General features: G+C 42.8%; 1 protein-coding gene across 1 annotated transcript in view; it reads left to right on the top strand.

Moving 5' to 3' along the window:
- Positions 1 to 253: 253 nt before the first annotated feature.
- The window catches only part of CSF1R (colony stimulating factor 1 receptor), a 37,498-nt gene continuing 18,048 nt past the window's right edge, over positions 254 to 19,703 (top strand). The window contains exons 1-7 of the mRNA XM_080991381.1: positions 254 to 496; positions 12,033 to 12,284; positions 13,642 to 13,914; positions 15,067 to 15,200; positions 16,465 to 16,630; positions 18,342 to 18,531; positions 18,866 to 18,981. Coding sequence (XP_080847507.1) covers positions 424 to 496; positions 12,033 to 12,284; positions 13,642 to 13,914; positions 15,067 to 15,200; positions 16,465 to 16,630; positions 18,342 to 18,531; positions 18,866 to 18,981 — 1,204 coding nt within the window. The 5' untranslated portion in view covers positions 254 to 423. The remainder of the gene's footprint in view (positions 497 to 12,032; positions 12,285 to 13,641; positions 13,915 to 15,066; positions 15,201 to 16,464; positions 16,631 to 18,341; positions 18,532 to 18,865; positions 18,982 to 19,703) is intronic.

Raw genomic sequence — 19,703 nt, 5'->3', positions numbered from 1 at the left:
CAAGTGAAACCGAAAGTGATATATTCGTCCATCCCTATTCACAAGAGATCCTTTCTGATTGTTGTCTATGACAACATAGGCAAAGCTCACCTATATGAAGGGTTAACCCTTTAAATGGGGCATCATAATGCAGCTGCACTTCCCCTCCCCATCTACGACTGGTGAGTTTTCGTGACACACATGCCTTTGCTCATTTGCTTCTTTTTTTTTAAACTAAAAAAACTAGGAATTTCCTAACTTGTGGTCATTTCAGAAAAAGGAGAAGTTCCCACTCCAAAGAGAGAAACAGACACAGAGAACGCACAACTGAAAAAAGCTTAGCAGTATTTTCTGCCTCATCTATCTCTCTTTCTCCTAAAGAAGATCCACTGGACCAAAGCCCTGGCACGATTCTAATACCACAGCACACCTGTCCTGTGCAGGATGGGCACGTTTATTCCAGGGCCAGTGGGCCCAGCCATCCTGATGCTCTTGGTAGCAGCTGATATCTGGCATGGTAGGTTTGTTTTTTGTCTATTGCATGGACACCAGGGTAGCTTTGGGCAGCTCACGAATGGTCTAGAAAACCAATCATGTCGCATAGTATAAGGGAGCTTCTTATATCAGTACACATTAGAAACATCTCTGAATTATTGCAATAACAGTAATCTTATCTGTTGAAACTGCATGATTTTGTCAAAGTTCGTTCTTTTTCCACCGTTACTTGGGATTTTGTCGCCAGTTCATATTTGTGTCATATTTCAGAAGTTGTTTTTAAGATTGGCTTCACTTTTCCATAGTTAGGTCATATCAGCCTTTTGCCCACAAACTAAATACTCAGGTGTGAAGTTTATTCCCCCCCCCCCCTGTACGATAGTTCTAAAAAGTGGCTCTAGAATTTCTCACAGTTTGAATGGTAGGCATACTGTGGAGATTACATAAATTGACTCGGTGTACGTTCTCGGAGAGGATGAACTCCATCAATGTTGCATTATTTCTGATTTTATTTAATATATTCATGTACTGTTTCATACATAAGACAGTCTCTAAGCAGTTTAAGATGGTCTCTAAGATCAGAGACTAGGTTTACGCTCAAGAAAGAGAACTGAATTTGATACTTCCCATCTGCTAGTGACCAGAGGTTTTCTTTGTCAGACGTCTAATCATATTTGTTCTTATTTGTTGTTTTTTAAATAGCTAACCACTGGACTAGGGCCAGAGTCAATTCATTATATCTTCATGTGTTTTTAAATTAATAAATTAGAGAGGATCTTGGAAGGTGCCCAGTGGTTAAGGCATGGGATGTCTACTCAGTCCCATGTTTTCCCAAACCCTACCATTCAAAGTACTGCAGCTCTTTGCAGCTCAGGACCTCAGTACTTCAAGGACAGCCCCAGGGAGAGATTCAGGTAGGTAGCTGTGTTGGTCTGACGTAGTCGAAATAAATTTAAAAATTGTCCAGTAGCACCTTAGAGACCAACTAAATTTGTTCTGGGTAGCTGAAGAAGTATGCATGCACAAGAAAGCCTATACCAAGAACAAACTTAGTTGGTCTCTAAGGTGCTACTGAACAATTTTTTAATTTTTTAATTTATTTAGCGTCAGGGAGAGTGAACCAACCTGGACCCTGCATTCATCGTCTGAGGTCCTTCACCATGTGTCTTCTTTGAGGGAGGTGTATAGGGTGACAACATGAGAACAGGCCTTCTGGGATTCTCTCCCCAGGGAAGCATGCCTGGCACAATCATGGTCAGTTTTTAAGCATTTATCCAGTCCTGAGGTTCCTAAATTGGGGTCGGGGTGGAGGTAGCTAGTTGCTGTATGTCTGTGGCCTCCTTCTTGTGCTCATCCTTTTAAGAGGGGCGTGGGTAGGATTTGTGCGCGCTCTCTCTCTCTATATATATATATGGATAAGCACCTGAAGTCCTGTGTTATTGCTGCTTTTATATTTGGCTTTAATTTTGTTTTGTTTCGTTGGTTTAATGTTTTTATCATGTAAGTCACTTGCAGACACTTCGCTGTAAAAAGCAACTAATACATTTAATAATAGCGAATAACCACAACAGATTTTTTTTTCTGCTTAACTGACTTATTTCCCTTCAACTTTCTATGAATATCACTCTTCCATCTTGTTCCTATTCCCATCCCTTCCACATGCACACTTAAAAAATAATAATAACAATTTCTAAATTTTTGCTTCCACCAAAGAAAGAAAGCTTCCGGTCATGGAATTCTGCATATTTATTGTTCGTGAATACATAGTGCACATCAATAATGCACACAATTGTAGATGCCCTCAAAAGGCAGGCACAATCAAAGGTTTGCTGCAAAAGAGAGTAGCATTCATATGCCACCTTTAGGGTGCAACCTGTCCAAGTTGGCTCCTAGTACTGTAGCAGCAGCAACAAAAAAAGCTAAGAACAATGTGGGCAGCAATATAACCAAATCATTCCTGTATAAGCTGGAAAACCTTTTGGTTAAGGTAGAAAATGCAACTGCAAACAGCAGGGTGCAAGAGTTATGTGCCTGGTTGAAATGGCTTCACTGGAAGAGAGGGTGGGGGTGGAAATGGGCCGGCAGGACAGTAACTGAAGGTCACTTATGCAATGTGGTAATGTGGTAGCCAGAAGTTACTGAAAGTATAAAGGAAGTAGGGGAGGAACAGGGTCAGTGACGTTTTCTGAAAGTTCATGAGAAAATTCATTCTCATCAGCTTAAGAAATGGCAGCAAATATATTTATCCGTATTTTGAATAAACTGCAGAAGCTGACTATACATTCTCATTGGTGTCCTACTACTACTACTACTTATAATAATAACTCTAAATCCATGACTGAATGACACCAGTATAGGTGAATATCACAAGTTGTGTGCATATACACTAATAGTTAATACAGTTGGTCTACAAAGTATACCTTAAGCTTGTAAGAAGGGTTAACTACATAAATACCCCAAAGTCAGCTTCTGCCCCTATCCCAATTCTGAGTAGGCAAGGGATGTAATATCCTCTGTATGCTTTTGATGTGTCCCTCTTTTAAGCAGGAGAGATCGGTGGGACTATGAAGACATTCACTTCCTCCCCAACCCCACCCTTTCTGCCCCTGCTGGCCAGTTTTGAGGTTAGCAAGGTGGCTCCCTTTCAGGACCCTTCACACCTGGTGTTTCCGAGCCCCGCTTTAATATCCTTTGGCATCAGAGACAGGAAAGGGTAGCAAAAGATATCTGTGTGCTCTCCTTTTCTCAGGGAGCATGGGCAAAGATGTTTCCATCTTCTCTAATGCTGTTCCCTCCTTGGGAACATATGTGCACTCAGCCCAAGAAGACTGGTGTGTGTGAACTCTCCCTGCCTCACCCACGCCTCTGAATTCTGAGCACCAGTGCTTTTTTCAGGGGTACTCAAGCATACACAGTATTGGCACCTTTTGTTGTTGTTAAAAAGTGTGGCACTTAGTGTAACAACTTCATGGTGAGCACCAGCACCTATTTTTCTAGGGAAAAAGCACTGCTGAGAGCTAATATATAGTCAGCTCGTAGCTGGACCAAGGATGTTTTATTTCCATCTGGAACCAAAGGCCAATTCATATATAAACCATTTGACGGATGGAGGGATATCTGAAGAGTCTGGACCAGATGACAATAAATCATAGAGCTCCTCCACTTAACAATGACTGAGTCACTTGTATCTCACATAGTCACTCTCTATCCCATACCAACTAAAGACAATCATAAATTTAAAATTACGCTGTTTCTGGCTATGGTCATGAGAACAGGTGTTCCACAGTTAAGGAGCAGAGGCAATTCCCAGTTAGGGAGGGGGAGAGACTGTCCACCTTCTACTCCTGCCCCCAGCAAAGCATTCACACATCCAATAGGCAGTACCTGCAAGCCACCCAACATTTTGATGTTCCTGCAATCTCTGATGTAGCATCACTCCACAGTGGAAATGTAAAACTGGCAGGTGTGCTGGTGCCAGGTGTGCAAGAGCCTCCAACTCAATCCCCAATGCCGGTGGGTCACTTCTTGGGTGCTGAGCATTGGGCAGATGTCTGCAGATGATGGCAGGCACTGCTACCATCCCTGGTTGAGGGCAAGGCACCAAGAATCCCTCTCTGTGCAGTCCTGATTTGCTGCATAGATAGTAAGCTTAATGACTGCATTCTCAATCAGTCATCAAGGTTTTAATGTAACATGAAGTGGAGGAAATTATTAGGATTTACTTCTGAATACATGTGCTTAGGATTGCACCGTGCACACAAAATTGAGAGAAGTTTGGGGCATGGGATGGAAGGGCAGGGAGAAGTGAGATAGCATTGTCCTGGGAACATTCCTGCCATCACAGAGCCTTCAGAACCAGTACAGGTCAATGCACCTGATTTCTCAAGAGTCAACAGCTAGAAAGGTTTCAGTACTGTTAAAAGGAAATGCAAAATGGAGCCATTCTTCTGCATGAGAAATGTTCGGTGCCTAGTAGATTTTGTTATTCATTAGGCTTTTGCCCCTCCTTTCTGCCAACATTGACCTAAGACCAGTGCTTTCTTTCTGGGGGGACACAGGGGTACGCATACCCCTAAACATTTTGTGAATCTTTGTACTTTTGTCCATTTACTGTATTTATTTTTCCTGATTTGAACTATAAAATGGTGATTTTCTTGAGTCAAAATGAGAGTACCCCTACCCTAAACATATTTTTTTTAGAAAAAAAGCACTGCCTAAGGCAGTTGCACAAAAAATGAAAACAGGTGTGTGTGTGTGTGTGTGTGTGTGTGTGTGTGTAATACAAAAAAGAAACACAGATAAAAGCACTATGACATTCCCAGAGTAAACAGAGTTGCCTATTAGTAAAACAGAAGAATTAAAAAACCTCTTCACCTAAACTCCTGGTGATTTTTTAAAATAAAAAAACACATTTATTTAAAAGTTATAATACAGCTTTGTCTGCTGCCATAATACAGTGGTACCTCGGGTTAAGTACTTAATTTGTTCCAGAGGTCCGTTCTTAACCTGAAACTGTTCTTAACCTGAAGCACCACTTTAGCTAATAGGGCCTCCCTCTGCCGCAGCGCCGCCGGAGCACGATTTCTGTTCTCATCCTGAAACAAAGTTCTTAACCCGAGGTACTATTTCTGAGTTAGTGGAGTCAGTAACCCGAAGCGTATGTAACCTGAAGCGTATGTAACCCGTGGTACCACTCTTCAATCCCACATCACTTTCATGTTGGCTCGCCGAAAACCTTCCATAGAAACCAGCTACCAATCTGGTTTACTAGACATTTTGACTTCTAAAAAGTCTTTGTTTCTTAAAACTATACACTCTGGGGGCTGAGCATATTTCCCTGGGGAAGGAGTTCAAGAGTCTTTTTGGTGGGAGGCATTAAGGAATCTTCCCCATCCCTGGTCACTCTAATCGGGGTGACATTTTGTCAAGTGCTTCCATTTCAGAGAAACATCCATTTTCTGGCAGTCCTGGCACCAAAGCAAGTTGCCGGAAAAAGACTGTCCTTCCCACACATGTTGCATGCACAAGCGCTGAATGAAATGTGGTTGCAAAAGTGTCACAGCTGGTGCTCGTGAACAGCAGCACAAGTCTTCCCTACCAATGCCTCTGCAATTTTATGCACTTTTTCAAAGTCCGGTTTTGTTTTTATTATTTTTTATTTTGCTCTCAAGGCTTAGGCTCGCTGTGCCACCGCTGTGGAAAAGCACTAATCGAGCCCTTAAGATAACCCTTTCCCAAACGTAGCAACCAATCGCTAGCAATTCCACTCTCTCTGTATAGAATTATCCCACTGCTTCATGAAAGTTCACCTCCTATCAAAAAGATGGATTCTGAAGTGAACTTTGATCAGGAAAGTGGTACAGTTAGATTATTTTAGATTCTGGACTTATAGTCTTGCCTGTTTAGTTGGTGATTGCGTATTACTTCATTTACTTCAGAATTAGATAAGCCAGCCATGTTTTTATTCTCGTTTTTTTGCGCCAAAGTCCTGACTTGATAACACCAGCAGACCAGAATTTCTGGCTCTTTATACAGAATTTGTAAGTTCTTAAGCTGCACAGACACCAGACATTTAAAGCACACCGCCACCCAAAGAATCGTGGGAGCTGTAGTTTACTCCTCACAAAGCTACTATTCCCAGCAGCCCTAGCAAGTTACCGTTCCTAGGATTCTTAGGAGGGAGGATGTGCTTTCATTGTGCCTGACATGTATGGTGTGCAAGCAGCCTTAGTCCAAGTTTAATTTGCACAATTTAAGCAGTTTTCAGACTTTGTTCTGGAGAACTCTGGGCTTCCTTAGAAATGTATTAGGGTTTCAATGGCAGCAAACTTCCTGAAAAGAAATGTTACATATTTTCCTCTGAAATGTGCAACCATTGGGGCAGTTTTTACAACAAAAAGTGGTTGTTTTTTACTTGTGTGTCGAGACCCCGCAGCCACCCCCTTGTTGGAAATAACACACACAAGGACACAGATATTAGGTTTATGTTATTAGGCAAATTTTGGCCACAACTTTCTTGAATTACAGAATGTGAGCGGTATTGGCTTAGGCATTGATTGGACCTGACTATATCTGACTCCTGCCCATTGTGCAGGAAGTCCAGTAAGGGTAAGCCACCGGTAGGGGGAGCCCTATCGATGTGAACCAACTCAAGCTCCCCCTGGTGTTCCCGTCGGGGTCGTGTCAAGGCCCTAGCCCCCAGCCTGGCTTTGGACAAGATCAACACCCCCGGATTCCTTTAATGGAATACCCTTAAGCATGGAGGACCAGGTAATGGCCTCCCCTCCCCCACACAAGGTCAAACAATGCCTAACTACAACCCTAACAAAGTTGTGACGATTGCTACGAGGTAGGCGAAAACCAAGTGGCCAGTGCCAATTTGCCAAGTGGAAAAATTCCTACCAGGCCCCTCGGACAACCAAGGCGACCAACCGAAGTCCATAGCAAGGCCATTGCCTAACCTGCAAAATAGGGAGAGAGGGTGGGTGGGTGATTGAGGAAGCAAGCCAAAGAGGAAGTCCTCTGGCTCGCTCCTCAGTTTAAACGGCCCCGGCCACGCCCCCCGGCCAGCGGATTGGCTGGCTGGGTTTTGACATGGCCAGGATCCCCCAGGCAATGGGGGGCAAAGTCCCCCACCCCTGGTGGGGAGTGGGTGGCCACGCGGTCCACCGCAACCCCTCCCCACTGGGAAGTGAAGTGGATTTGCTTAGGATCCAGGACAAAGTGCCGCTTTTCGGAAATTCCCCCTGGACATCATTTCCACCACTGAAATCCTGATAATGTCTGGAAAAATCCGGACATGTGGCAGTCCTAGAAAGTTGGGGTGTTCTTTCTAGGGCACATTCTCAGCTCAGACAAGGCTGCAAAGAAGCCGCAGACAAGGCTTTTAAGGAAAATTGATGTGAAGGAGTATAACAACAATAATGATAATGAGAGATAGAATGATTGAAAAGCCCTATTCTAGACATGTGTGCCAAGTTGTACAATTAAAACATTACATACTTAGAATAACTAGAAGAGAAAGATGCTGTTAAAATACTGGATTATTTTTTATTTGACAAATTGTGGTGGTGGTTTCAACTTGTTCATTGTGATATTCACACAAGAATGCAACTGAGTCAAAATTGACTCATGTAATTAGTTGTGTGTTTTGAGCTTCTTCTTCATCACCATCATCATCATTAAGAGTAGATCTATGCTTTTTTTTGATACCATACTATTATACTTCAATTTCTATTTCTATTCAATTATTATTTCTTTGCTACTTCTAACAGTCCCATAAAATAGGATGGTGATTTCACATCTGTTTTACTATTACATTGAGCTTTGTGAAAAGTACCAGGTTTAAGATATCTTGTTGTCCCATTAAGGACATCCTTTTTAAAAAAAAAGTCTTGAAATTACTTTGACCTTTTTAGTTATTCATTCATTTAGTAAATTGAATAAGAAGCCCACTTTTTAGGAGAAGATTCCTCACAAAGCAATGTAGAAAATACAAGATTGAAGCTGCAGTCCCAACCCCCTCTGCATAGGGCATAGGTGTGTGTGTTCGATTGGACAGAGGTGCCCTAGCCTCTGCCAACCACTGCCCACATATTGATAGCAGTGCCACTCCACTGGAACAGAGCTCCTTGCTTCACCCATCAAACAGGCAGGCGGAAGTACTATTGGTGGGATTTCCCTCTTACACACACACACACACCAGCAGAAGCTCATAGAAACCCCCCAGATGGGTGCATTAGGCCCTGTTTGGGCTCAATCACTATACCAGCTTCAGGCTGGAGCTTGGATGGCAGTGTAAGCAACAACTGAAACAATGCAAAAATACAACACTAGAATTTTAAAAGATTCTAAAATATATTTTAAAATCTTTAAAATAGTCCATGCAAGACAACAAATATTGCAGCATAAAGCTGACCATGCTACAAACAGATCAAATAGAAACACCCCTTTTGCATTCTTAGGGATTATAGTGATTAGGGTATAATCTGGATTTTAATTTCTACATTAATATATTTTGTATGATTTTTATTAGGAATCCACCAAATGTTTTCCCATTTTAATTTGAGGGCAAAAATATATCTACCCCTCACCAAATCTGCTTACTGTTCTTTATTTCCCTTTTGTCATACAGTGGTACCTCGGGTTACATACGCTTCAGGTTACATATGCTTCAGGTTACACACTCCACGAAGCCAGAAATAGTGCTTCAGGTTAAGAACTTTGCTTCAGGATGAGAACAGAAATCGTGCTCCGGCGGCGTGGCAGCAGCAGGAGGCCCCATTAGCTAAAGTGGTGCTTCAGGTTAAGAAAAGTCTCAGGTTAAGTACGGACCTCCGGAACAAATTAAGTACTTAACCCGAGGTACCACTGTATTGCCGTTTTGTTCCGAGCTTCTTTCTCCTCCTGAGAGTGATTTCAACAAACCAGAGATCCCACTGTGAACACAATGAACATAGAACCTTAGAATCATAGAGTTGGAAGGGACCCCCAAGGGTCATCTAGTCCAACCCCCTGCAATGGAGGAATCTCAGCTAAAGCATCCATGGCACATGGCCACCCAACCTCTGTTTACAAACCTCCATGGACGTAGAGTTCCCAAGTTCATGAGGGTGTCACAGAGCTGCATAGCCAGTCAAATTTTGCTATGTGATGGCATTTCTTGGGGCTTAACACATTTCAAGTAAAGAAACTCTTCTTTCAGCAACTAAACTAGTTTCCCTAGAGCAGGAATGGGGAGCTGGTGGCCCTCCAGATCAGCCTCAGCCAACATGACCAATGATCAGAGATGATGGGAGATGTAGTCCAGCAACATCTAAAGGAATAAACTATTATAAACTAATTGGAAAGGAAAGGTAATAACATACTTTAATGGTAGCACTGTAATGTTTAATCAATTAATTAAACAGATTTATTTTAAAATCTCTTTGTAAACCAAAAATGTATCCCAATTACTGTAACTGAGCAGCAGCTTTTCTGAAAACGTTTTTATTTTGGAATTTTTCATTTTATATAACAAGTAAGAAAAAGTATAATTAACAGGACCTAAGTAGTATTGAGCAGTCACTGCCTCGTTATTAATTAAGCTTCTCACTTTAGTTTTTTGTTAAGCTTTATAATTACTAAATTTATTTAATCATTTGACAATTGTTAACATTCATCAACAAAACAGCTCCAGAAAAAATACTTCAGATCATAATATTCTGCAAGAATATAAGACTTGTCATAAAGTTGCAGTGTTTCTTCTAAAAAAATTTGAAACCTATTTGAATTTGCTTTTGCAAAAGGTCATTTTCATGACAGAATTGTAAAATAGAGCAACCAGTTTTCTCATAATTTATTTCAATATTCACTTGCAGTTCTCACTCTTAGATGTTATTTTTGCTATTATAGCCAAATCCCAAACTGTATTAAGCTATTATTTCCGATAAGGGAGTAATGTAACTTTCCAATTTTGAGCCATTAACATTATTGCAGCTGTTAACAGCTGTTATGTTCTTTCTTTATGATAGGTGGCATATTGTTCAGCAATAACAATAATGGATCTAAGGGAACTTTATGTCTCAGTATATTTGTTATTATTCTAATAACCATCTTCTAGTCTTTTTGTGCATAATCACATGTCTACCAAATAAGGTAATATGTTCCATTCTGCTTATTGCACCTACCACATATTTTTGAATAAGATTTATTGCTCTAATAATTGCAAATATGTTGGTTTATCTATATGAGAGTGTATGCAATGTTAACCAAGAGTTTAATCAATTACTTGACTAACCCTATACTGTACATGTCTAATCAGAAGCAAGTCCCATTTAGATCAGTGGGACTTGCTGTGATTCAGCTGCAACTTAAAGCTCCTAGGACTGTGCCCTGCAACCCTGGCACTAACGACAAAACTTTATTTGGCAGAAGCTAAACGCAGAACTATGATGCCATGTTGAGATCATTTGAATCAGAGCTAACACACTTCCATGACCCAAGTGTTTTCTTATTTTACTTTTTTAACCTAACATTGACAGAAAGCCAGAATTCATTTTCAGTGGATTGCCACGAATGTGACAAGAACATTTGACATAGTAATCTTGGGCTTGTTTTCAATCTGGAGTAAAACGCAAAAAGCAGAAGTGGAAGAACAAGAATACCAAGGGGTTAAACGGCAGCAATGAGGAGTGGGAAGAAGAGAGAGGAGCCACAGAGCCCAGAGCAGAGAAAACCATCTTCAATGTGTTTCCTCTGTTATTGAAGGGCACTTCAGAGTCCGTCTCCCCGCAACTATTATTCTTAATGCCTTCCTCAGCACATTTGAGGTGCTGATTCACTTCTCACTTCCTCATCCTTGTATTATAAATATGAACAGCGGTCAAAAGAACTTGCTGACGCTGCGAAAAGGCAATTGGCTTCAGCCACACTAAAAGCCTGAAGATGCTCCATTCTTTCTTTCACCTCCCATCTCATTCGGCCTGAGGAAGAAGCCAATTTGGATCCTTAATAAGAAAGCTGGCATCTGGGGCTGGGATGGCCAGGTGGAAAAGAAGACAGGCCTCCTGCACCTTTCACTCTCCCTTCGGCACAACTACAGGAGCTCTGCCCACCCCAATGTACAGTGGAACCTTGAGTTGCGGATGTAATATGTCTAAGAGGCACGTCCGCAACTCGGAAGCATTTGCATCCAGAAGCGCTGAGGCTGCGCATGTGCGCGGCGTGATTTAGCGCTTCTGCGCAAGCGGCGAAACCTGGAAGTAACCATTCCAGTACTTCCCGGTTGCCGTGGGACGCAACTTGAAAAGACGTAACCTGAAGTGGATGCAACATGAGGTATGACTAGATCCAAATGTCAGGTCCATTGTAAAAAAATAAATAAAAAATCAGCACACAGAAGCCCCTGTAGACAAAACGCCTGCCTTTCAGCCATTTGGAATTAAAACCTGTGATTCACAAGGCAACTGCGGCAACACAATAAGCCAACACCATTGATTAATCTATAATAAATAAATAATAATTTTTTATTTATTCCCCGCCCTTCCCGGTTCAGAAAACCGGGCTAAGGGCGGCTAACAAATTTTAAGCACTTAATTGATGCAACCAAAAACAGCATAAAAATACAGTATAAAACGTGAATAACAATAAATTCAAACTCTAGGAGTGCTTCATATCTTTCTGTTTCTATCTTGCCACAATCCATGCAATGGAACTTGCCACAATCCATGCAATGACTACACAGCTCATGCCAGATGATGAGTGCATATGCCTGGCCCATTCAGGAAGAGCTGCTAGGAGAATACAGAGGATTGTGTTTGCATACCATATGGCTGTTTTTCAGAGTACCAGAGCCTTATCTGGGCTGCAGTCTGGCAAGGCAAAGAAGTCACAGGGCTCACCGCCGGCTTCATTTATTTTACTCATTTCAGAACAAATGGGTGCAAGTTGTTTGGTTGTAAGTTGCTTAGGATAGCCTTGGGCAAGATAAAGCGACTAACAAATTTAATAAATAATAAAAAGATTTGCCAATGGTACCTGAAGATACATAGGCTGCTCACTCTCTCTCTTCTTTCTAGGCTCAGCCTCTCCTACCATCAGCCCTAATTTCCCCACTGTGATTGTGGACAAGGGAGACCCGGTAAGCTTGCACTGCTCCGGGAATTCTAGTGTGGAGTGGGTCGGCATAAGGAATGAGTCGAACATCGTGGTGTACACCAATGGCACCCTCTACATACCCAAGGCCAGTTACAAGGAAAAGAAAAACTACCAGTGTGCTTATGTTAACCGTACCAGTGAGGAAACAGCATCTGTATCTCTCTGTGTGAAAGGTAATCAGACTTTTCTACTCTACTTCATTCAGTTTCAATCTCTGTTCCCACTCTATGCTTCCAAAATATCAAACAAGGGCTATGCACTTAGGAAAACCCTTTGGGGGCACTGACTCCATGCAGCCAGCAATGGTTTCAAAAGGAAGAGTGGGGCACTTTCTCCTAGAAACCTCCCTCTGTCTCCAACCCTCTGCAGCCAGCTTGCCATACAGGCATAGTCTCTCCTCATGATTTGAAACTGTATCTATACAGCAGGTTCCCCTCTATAGATGTTTCCCTCAATGCATGGATGTCTGCTGGTTACCATAACGAATGGATGGTAGAGGAGCATAGAAGGCCTGAACTTGTGGGTGGGAGCCAACTCTCTCCATCTGTATGTTGGTTAATATTGTGGACTGACTGCATGTGTTGGGGAGGGGCAGTATGTCTGGTGGGGGACACGACGTGCTCCTTCTGGGTAGTTGATCCATCTTTGGCCCCCCTGCACTCAGCTCTCCCCTGTGGCTCCTAGAAGCTGTCGGCATGTGACAGGGGCCACACCTCAGGAATGGCTTCATCTGGCTGGCTAAAGCAGGTGAGGGTAGCTGATGGGTCTCAGTGAGTTAGGGACTTCCCCTGCACATGACAACAGACCAATAAGTGAGTTCAACGGTCAAGAAGGCAGTTTCTGCATTGCTGTAGTGGGACGTGAGGGCCAGATGGGGCTCATCAACCTGGAAAGAATGAAAACTCTGATCCTAAATCTCCCCTACCCTGTGACTACACTCACTTTGGAGTGAGAAAAGCTTTGGGAGCAAACCCACAAGGAAAATTCTGTACCTGCTGCTTTGTGGGACATCATTAGGAGAAGAAATGGAGTAAACCCTACACAAATCCAGAGTGGAGTCCTTAAGGTGGTTGGATGGCATTTTGTATGCCTCCTTCTGGCAGCTCCTGCTGCCAAGCTGGTGCCAAATGTATTGCTTTGCTTTCCTTTGGACCACATCCATAAGGCCCAGAGGAAGGATCTTATTGTCTGGGCAGCCCAGGACCTCCAGACACACTGCCCAGGCTTGCGCCCCAGAGAAGGGAGGTTGTACAATGAATGTGTGTGAAATGGTGCCATTCTTACTTCAAATTTTCAACCCATTGGCTCAGCTATAAATATACATGAACATTGCTATGTGGGTATATAGCGGAGGATACCTAAACTCAGTTAGGGTCATTTCCCCAGATAATTTGGTGTGAGGGAGCCTAGGTAGCTGCCATTGCTTCCAGTTGCTTCTAATGTATTCCAAGTTGCCGCACGCACATCTGCTAAATGCTGGCCTCAGCTTCACAATTGATTTCTCACCCTTCTCTCCACCCCCCTCCACAGATCACAGCTCAGCCTGGTGTGTCCTTAAATACTTCATTAGGGTGACAGAAGGTGAGGATGTGGTGCTGCCGTGCTTGATCGCTAACCCAGAATTGGCAAGCAATGTTACCCTGTGGACGGACTCGCGCAACATCTCCTCAGGATTCTCTTTCAATGCTCAAGAGGGAATACGTATGCACAGAGTAAACATGAGTGATAAAAACTTCTATAAGTGCCGTGCCCTGGTGCAAGGACGGTGGGTGGAGTCAGCAAAAATAGGCCTTATTGTTGAAGGTAGGTTTGCAGTTGCTCTTTCTACTGTGGCGCCACAACAACAGCAGTGGTGGTGATCAGGGTGGGGTGTGGTATTTCTAAGTTGCTGGTGTAGTTATTCTGATAGCACAGTGCTAAAGGTAAAGGTAAAGGGACCCCTGACCATTAGGTCCAGTCGTGACTGACTCTGGGGTTGCGGCGCTCATCTCGCTTTATTGGCCAAGGGAGCCGGCGTACAGCTTCCGGGTCATGTGGCCAGCATGACTAAGCAGCTTCTGGCGAACCAGAGCAGCACACGGAAACGCCATTTACCTTCCCGCCGGAGCGGTACCTATTTATCTACTTGCACTTTGATGTGCTTTTGAACTGCTAGGTTGGCAGAAGCAGGGACCGAGCAACGGGAGCTCACCCAGTTGCGGGGATTCAAACCACTGACCTTCTGATCGGCAAGTCCTAGGCTCTGTGGTTTAACCCACAGCACCACCTGTGTCCCAGCACAGTGCTAGAAGAGTGCTAAAGGTCACCTCTTGTTTCCTCTCACAACAGCTTTGGGTGAGGCTAAACTAGGGAGACTTCAAGGGCACGATGCAACTTTCATGTCTGAGCAAGGATTTTAACATCAATCCCTTCTTGCATCCAGACTCCACATCCTTTTCTTGCTGCATTGCACTGGACCCGTGCTAAAGATGGGAGAAAAAATGGGCTCAGTTCACATTTTAATACGAAATTAGCTAATTTGCATTGTCTGGAACAATGTATGAACCAAAACTTAGCTATCCATCAAAATTGGCACTTTTGCAAACACTGACTAGTGTGTCTGAGCATGCAACTTTGTGCAACACACAATAAATGCAACAAATTATAAATAGCACTGGTGGCAAACCAACTCCTAGCCAGCAGTGGCAGAACTTCATAGAACAGCATAGCTGCTGCCACATCCGCACCCACTCTGCTTATGCCAGCTGAAGTTGAAGAACACTGCATTTTTGCTTTGCCAGCTCTTAGGCAACAGGGCTGACTTTGAATTCATGGTTTAAAAAAGTGGGTCACACAGTCAAAAAATGATGGCACAAGCTGAAGAAATCTTGACAGATCTGAAAATGCTGCTTGTTACTTCACTTAGTCTGTAGCTAATCGGCATACTTCTTTTCTTTTCTTTTCTGCTTTATTTAGCAAGCACCTTATCTGTCACAATTAAAACAAAAGATCATGTGAGACTACGAGGAGAACCTTTCAATATCACCTGCAGAATAAGTTCCCGCTCCTATTCCTATGAGGCAAAGTGGACCTATCCTTCCACTGCAAACGTAAGTCATTTTTAAAAGGTGTCAGAACTGTCTGATATGGCTGAAACAGCAAAGACCTGGGATAACAGAGAGATTTGGTGGCATGGGCTAATTGATGCACGACTTTAAACTGGATGTCATATGTAGCCCTGCTGATCTGGTCTTTGCTGAGCATGAACCTTAGAGTTTTATGGAACTGAACTCACAGTTGAGTCTGTGGAGTGGTGAAGGCTTTCTTGAAGGATGGAGTAGGGTTAGCCATGCTAAATGAGGTGGTGGTACACCTTCTACTCAAAAAGCTCTCCCTAGACACAAAAGTGTATGGTCATTATTGCCTAGTTACGAATATTCCCTTTTGTGGTGATTAGGTTCCGGTGCACCTGGAAGAAGCTAGTTATCTAAACCAGAGCTTTCCAAGCTGCGTGTCCTGACACATTAGTGTGTCAGCTGCAGTGTGTTGCACGAACACTCCCCACACTCCTCCCAGGGCTGGAAAGGGAGCGGGCAGCCCGCTGGTTTGCTAATAAGACTGAATTACTGTGTCACAAAATGATGCATGTCTATAAAGTGTGTCACCAACATGAAAAGTTTGGCAAGCTCTGATCTAGATCATTTTCAGGCTGGATTCAGACTTAGTCTTTGCACCAAAGTTGCTTTGGCTGCCCTGATTGATCAAGTGCATTGGGAGAAGGGTAAGGGTGTGTGTGTGTGTGTGTGTGTGTGTGTGCACGTGCGCGCATGTGTGCAATCCTGCTCCACCTCCTTGCTCTCTCAGTAGATGTTGATACCATCAAAACATGCTATCCACCTGCTAGACCAGCTCTCGGGGTTGGAAGTTGGGGCACAGTATTGCTGTGGTTGTGTTCCTACCTACAAGGCCGAGACAGAAGGAATAGGAAATTTCTGCTCAGCCCCTTGGCAGTTGTGCTGTGGGGTCCTGCAGGGATCCATTCCCCCACCCCCCGTAATATTTAACAACTGTATGAAACTTTTGCTGTCAGCCATTTGGGGAAGTTGAATTTGCTTGTGCACTTATTTAGGTGAATACTGCCCATAGTTTCATATGCCATTGCCATTCTCTAGGAGCAGTCATAAGCACAAATAAATACCCTACTGTGTATATTTACTTTATGATTTAGGTCTAATCCTTTGGGTGATGATGGAGCAACACTGGGTCTAGGATGGGCACTAATGAAATGGGATGAATTAAAGTGAGGATGGTGACAACTAAAACAATGACTTGTCTGCAAAATGTGCCATCATTTCTAACTTTCCTGGCTTACAGGTCAACTTGTTTCCAATGGAAGATTATAATGTGACCTCTAGAAAATACTTCACAGACCATACCCTGTCCATTCCAGCAGTACGGTTAGAAGACACTGGGGAATATACTTGCTTGGGAACCAATTCCGCAGGAACTAGTAATTCTTCAGCCACCCTCCAGGTGATAGGTGAGCAAGTCTTGATGTACACAGCCTGGGAAAATGAGCCTTAGGGTTCTGCTTTTCCCCACTGAGGTTTCACTGGGAATCAAACGGGGATCCCAATTTAGTAATGGAGCTATCATCCTTCACTTAACACAATGAAAGCAGCAATGCATTAAAAGAATTTCATAGAATGTTTCTCAGGGCCTTGAGAAAGTCTTACATCTATTTGATGTCCTAGTCTCTTGATGAAGAAGATGAAGTACAAGGGCAGAAATTATTACGTTTTTCAGGATGCACAATGTTATAAGGAGAAGAAATAAGTTTGTTAATGAATTCAGAGAGACACACAATGGTAGAATCACAACCTCCCCCGCCCCTTTTATTTACAATTTCTATTTTCCTTTTAAAATCCTGGTTAATTAATCAATATAACTACTTGTAGCATTTTTCCAGACTAAATGTAGTACATTCTCTGCATCCCCTAAAAACTCATTGTGATCATTCTAAGTTACCCAAGTTTTTGTAAGCAGATTTTTAAAAATTAGACTGCAAAACAGCCGATTTTTCCAAGTCTCATATTTCCATTCATTGTTAATCACAGCTTCCCCTTCTATGGTACTTCAGCTGCAACCTAATTCTCTGTATTTTTACTCCATGGATTCTATATTTTCTGCTCCTACCAATTTGTTCCCAGCAGCACTCAAGACATCCGTGATGGATCACACTTATTCACTCATTTGCCACCAACTTTTAAAGTTACTGATATGCCCCACAATAAATCAAATGCTGCAAAGCTTGTTCATATCTAATGGGCCCAGTTCTCAACATCATTCACAACCCAGCAGCCCAACAATACAGCTCACCCAGTTTTAATACCAAAACAAACTTCAGTCAACGGAGGTGTGTGTTGACCCTTCCCTTTATCTGAGCAAAGGTTTCTGATTCCTGCATTGCAGGTGGTTGGACTAGATGACCCTCTGTTTCCCTTCCAACTCTGCAATTCTATGACTTTATGATCATTGCACACTTGGTCTGGTGATAATGCACACATTTAAATGAGTGCCTAGGCTGGGCTTTGTTTCAGGAAGCGTTTAAGAAAGGAGCATTTGGGTTAACATGAGAACAATGGATTCAATACAATGGATTCAATACATAACCCAACATATGTCCCCAAGTTCACTGCTCCCCATCAGATTTCCAGGTGAAACACCACCACAATTTCCTACAGAGAATAACTCTGTCCTTTTGATGTCCTTTTGATGTCAATATTGCAGGCTTAATTCACCCATCTCGAGCTCTCATCCAGGCAGAAGACAAAAGGATGAATCATCTTCTTGCCTTTCTGGTCCATCATTTATGCCTTCCTGGACCATCTTCACTTCCACTGAGACCCATACCTGAATATCACAGGTTATATGTGGCCTGGGGAGAAGCATGGCTTAGGGAGAGTCCCAGACAAGGAAGCCTGTAAGACCACATTTAGCCCATGGGCCTATGCTTCTCCATCCCTGCATTAAGCAATTTGCTTATGGCATTGGAAGGCTTCTGCCTTGCTATGTGGAGGTCCAATTACTGTGATTATTCAAGTTGCCAAATTCCAAGTGGGTATCACAAGGGAAAAACCACACTGATCCTAGTTGTGTCTCAACCTTTTCTCCTAGGAGAAAGGTTTAAAAAACAAATCAAAAGAAGAATTCCTCTGTGCAACATCTTCATTCATTCATTTTCTTTTCAGAAAGTGGCTATGTGCATTTGTCCACCATACAGAACAGAAGCCAAGAGACAAATTTGCACAGCAGCTTGAACCTGCACGTGCTCATTGAGGCTTATCCTAGACCTCACACACAGAGATGGACATACATGAACCCATCAAGGAGCTCCCAGAATTTCACACTCAATATGGAAATGACTTCTGGCAACAACAGGTAAGAAAGAATGTGCCTCCTCTTTCCTAAATGATTTTCCAAACTATAAATTAATTGCACGAGGGATGCACAGAACTCTTCCATTGGCCAAGCTTGCTGGTGCTGATGAGAGTTGTAGCTCTAGCATCTTGAGGACCAAAAGTTTCCCACACTTGATCTAAGGTATGATATGAGCAATGCCCTCTTTCTTGCTTCTACATAGACTATTTATGAAATCTAACAACACCTGTCCATAGATAATGCAAAATTATCTCTGGTCTCTATTTGAGAGTCTTCCATTCTGATTGCTTCTGAAAGGACCCTACCGTGTGCATTTGTTCTTTTTTTGTGAAAGGTACAACAATACGCTCAAACTGAACAGGATGGAGGAAAAGAATGGTGGAATATACACATTTTTTGCAGATAATGGTGAAGCCAACGCATCCATCACCTTCAACATCTCAGTGAAAAGTAAGTGTTCCATCCACCACGGTTCTTCCAATGTTATGTCTATGTTGAGAAGGAACAGCAGAACATTCAGTCTCAACCAACAAGCTAAAGTGAAGGATGCAGGTGACCTTTCTGCTCTTCCTGTAAGCAAATGTGATGTTCCAAAATAGCTATAACAATAAAATACACCAAAAGGAATTGTGATTGCAGTGATACAACCACATACACTCAAAGCAGCCCCCAAGAATAGATCAAGTGATCAAGAGTGAAGTATAATTGCCAGCAGTAGCCTTTCCTAGTGGGAACTGGAATAATCTACACCAAAAGGAAAATGTTGACTGTGCTTTTGCTTGGATAAAGTGGTGACCAGCTGCAGAATAGATTGGCTCCAAAGGCCACATCTGAGACTCTGGTATAGAATCATGGAATTGTAAAGTTGGAAGGGAACCCGCATTTGTCGAACCTCCTGCAATGCAGGAATCTCAACTGAAGCATCCATGACAGATGATCATCCAACCTCTGCTTAAAAACCTTTCATGGAGGAGAGTCCACCGTCTTCTGAGAGAGTTTGTTCCGCTGTCGAACAGCTCTTACTGTCAGAAAGTTCTTCCTGACGTTTAGTCAGAATCTCGTAACTTGGATCCATTGGTTCCCATCCTTCTGGAGCAGAAGAAAACAAGCTTGCTCTATCTTCCTTGTGGTGGCCCTTTAGATATTTGAAGATGGCTATCAGATCTCTTTTC

The sequence above is a fragment of the Podarcis pityusensis genome, assembly GCF_964106645.2.
Source record: "Podarcis pityusensis genome assembly, chromosome: 2".
NCBI classification, from domain to species: domain Eukaryota; kingdom Metazoa; phylum Chordata; class Lepidosauria; order Squamata; family Lacertidae; genus Podarcis; species Podarcis pityusensis.
The sequence above is the reverse complement of the archived record's forward strand: the minus strand, read 5'-3'. Positions and strand labels throughout refer to the sequence as shown.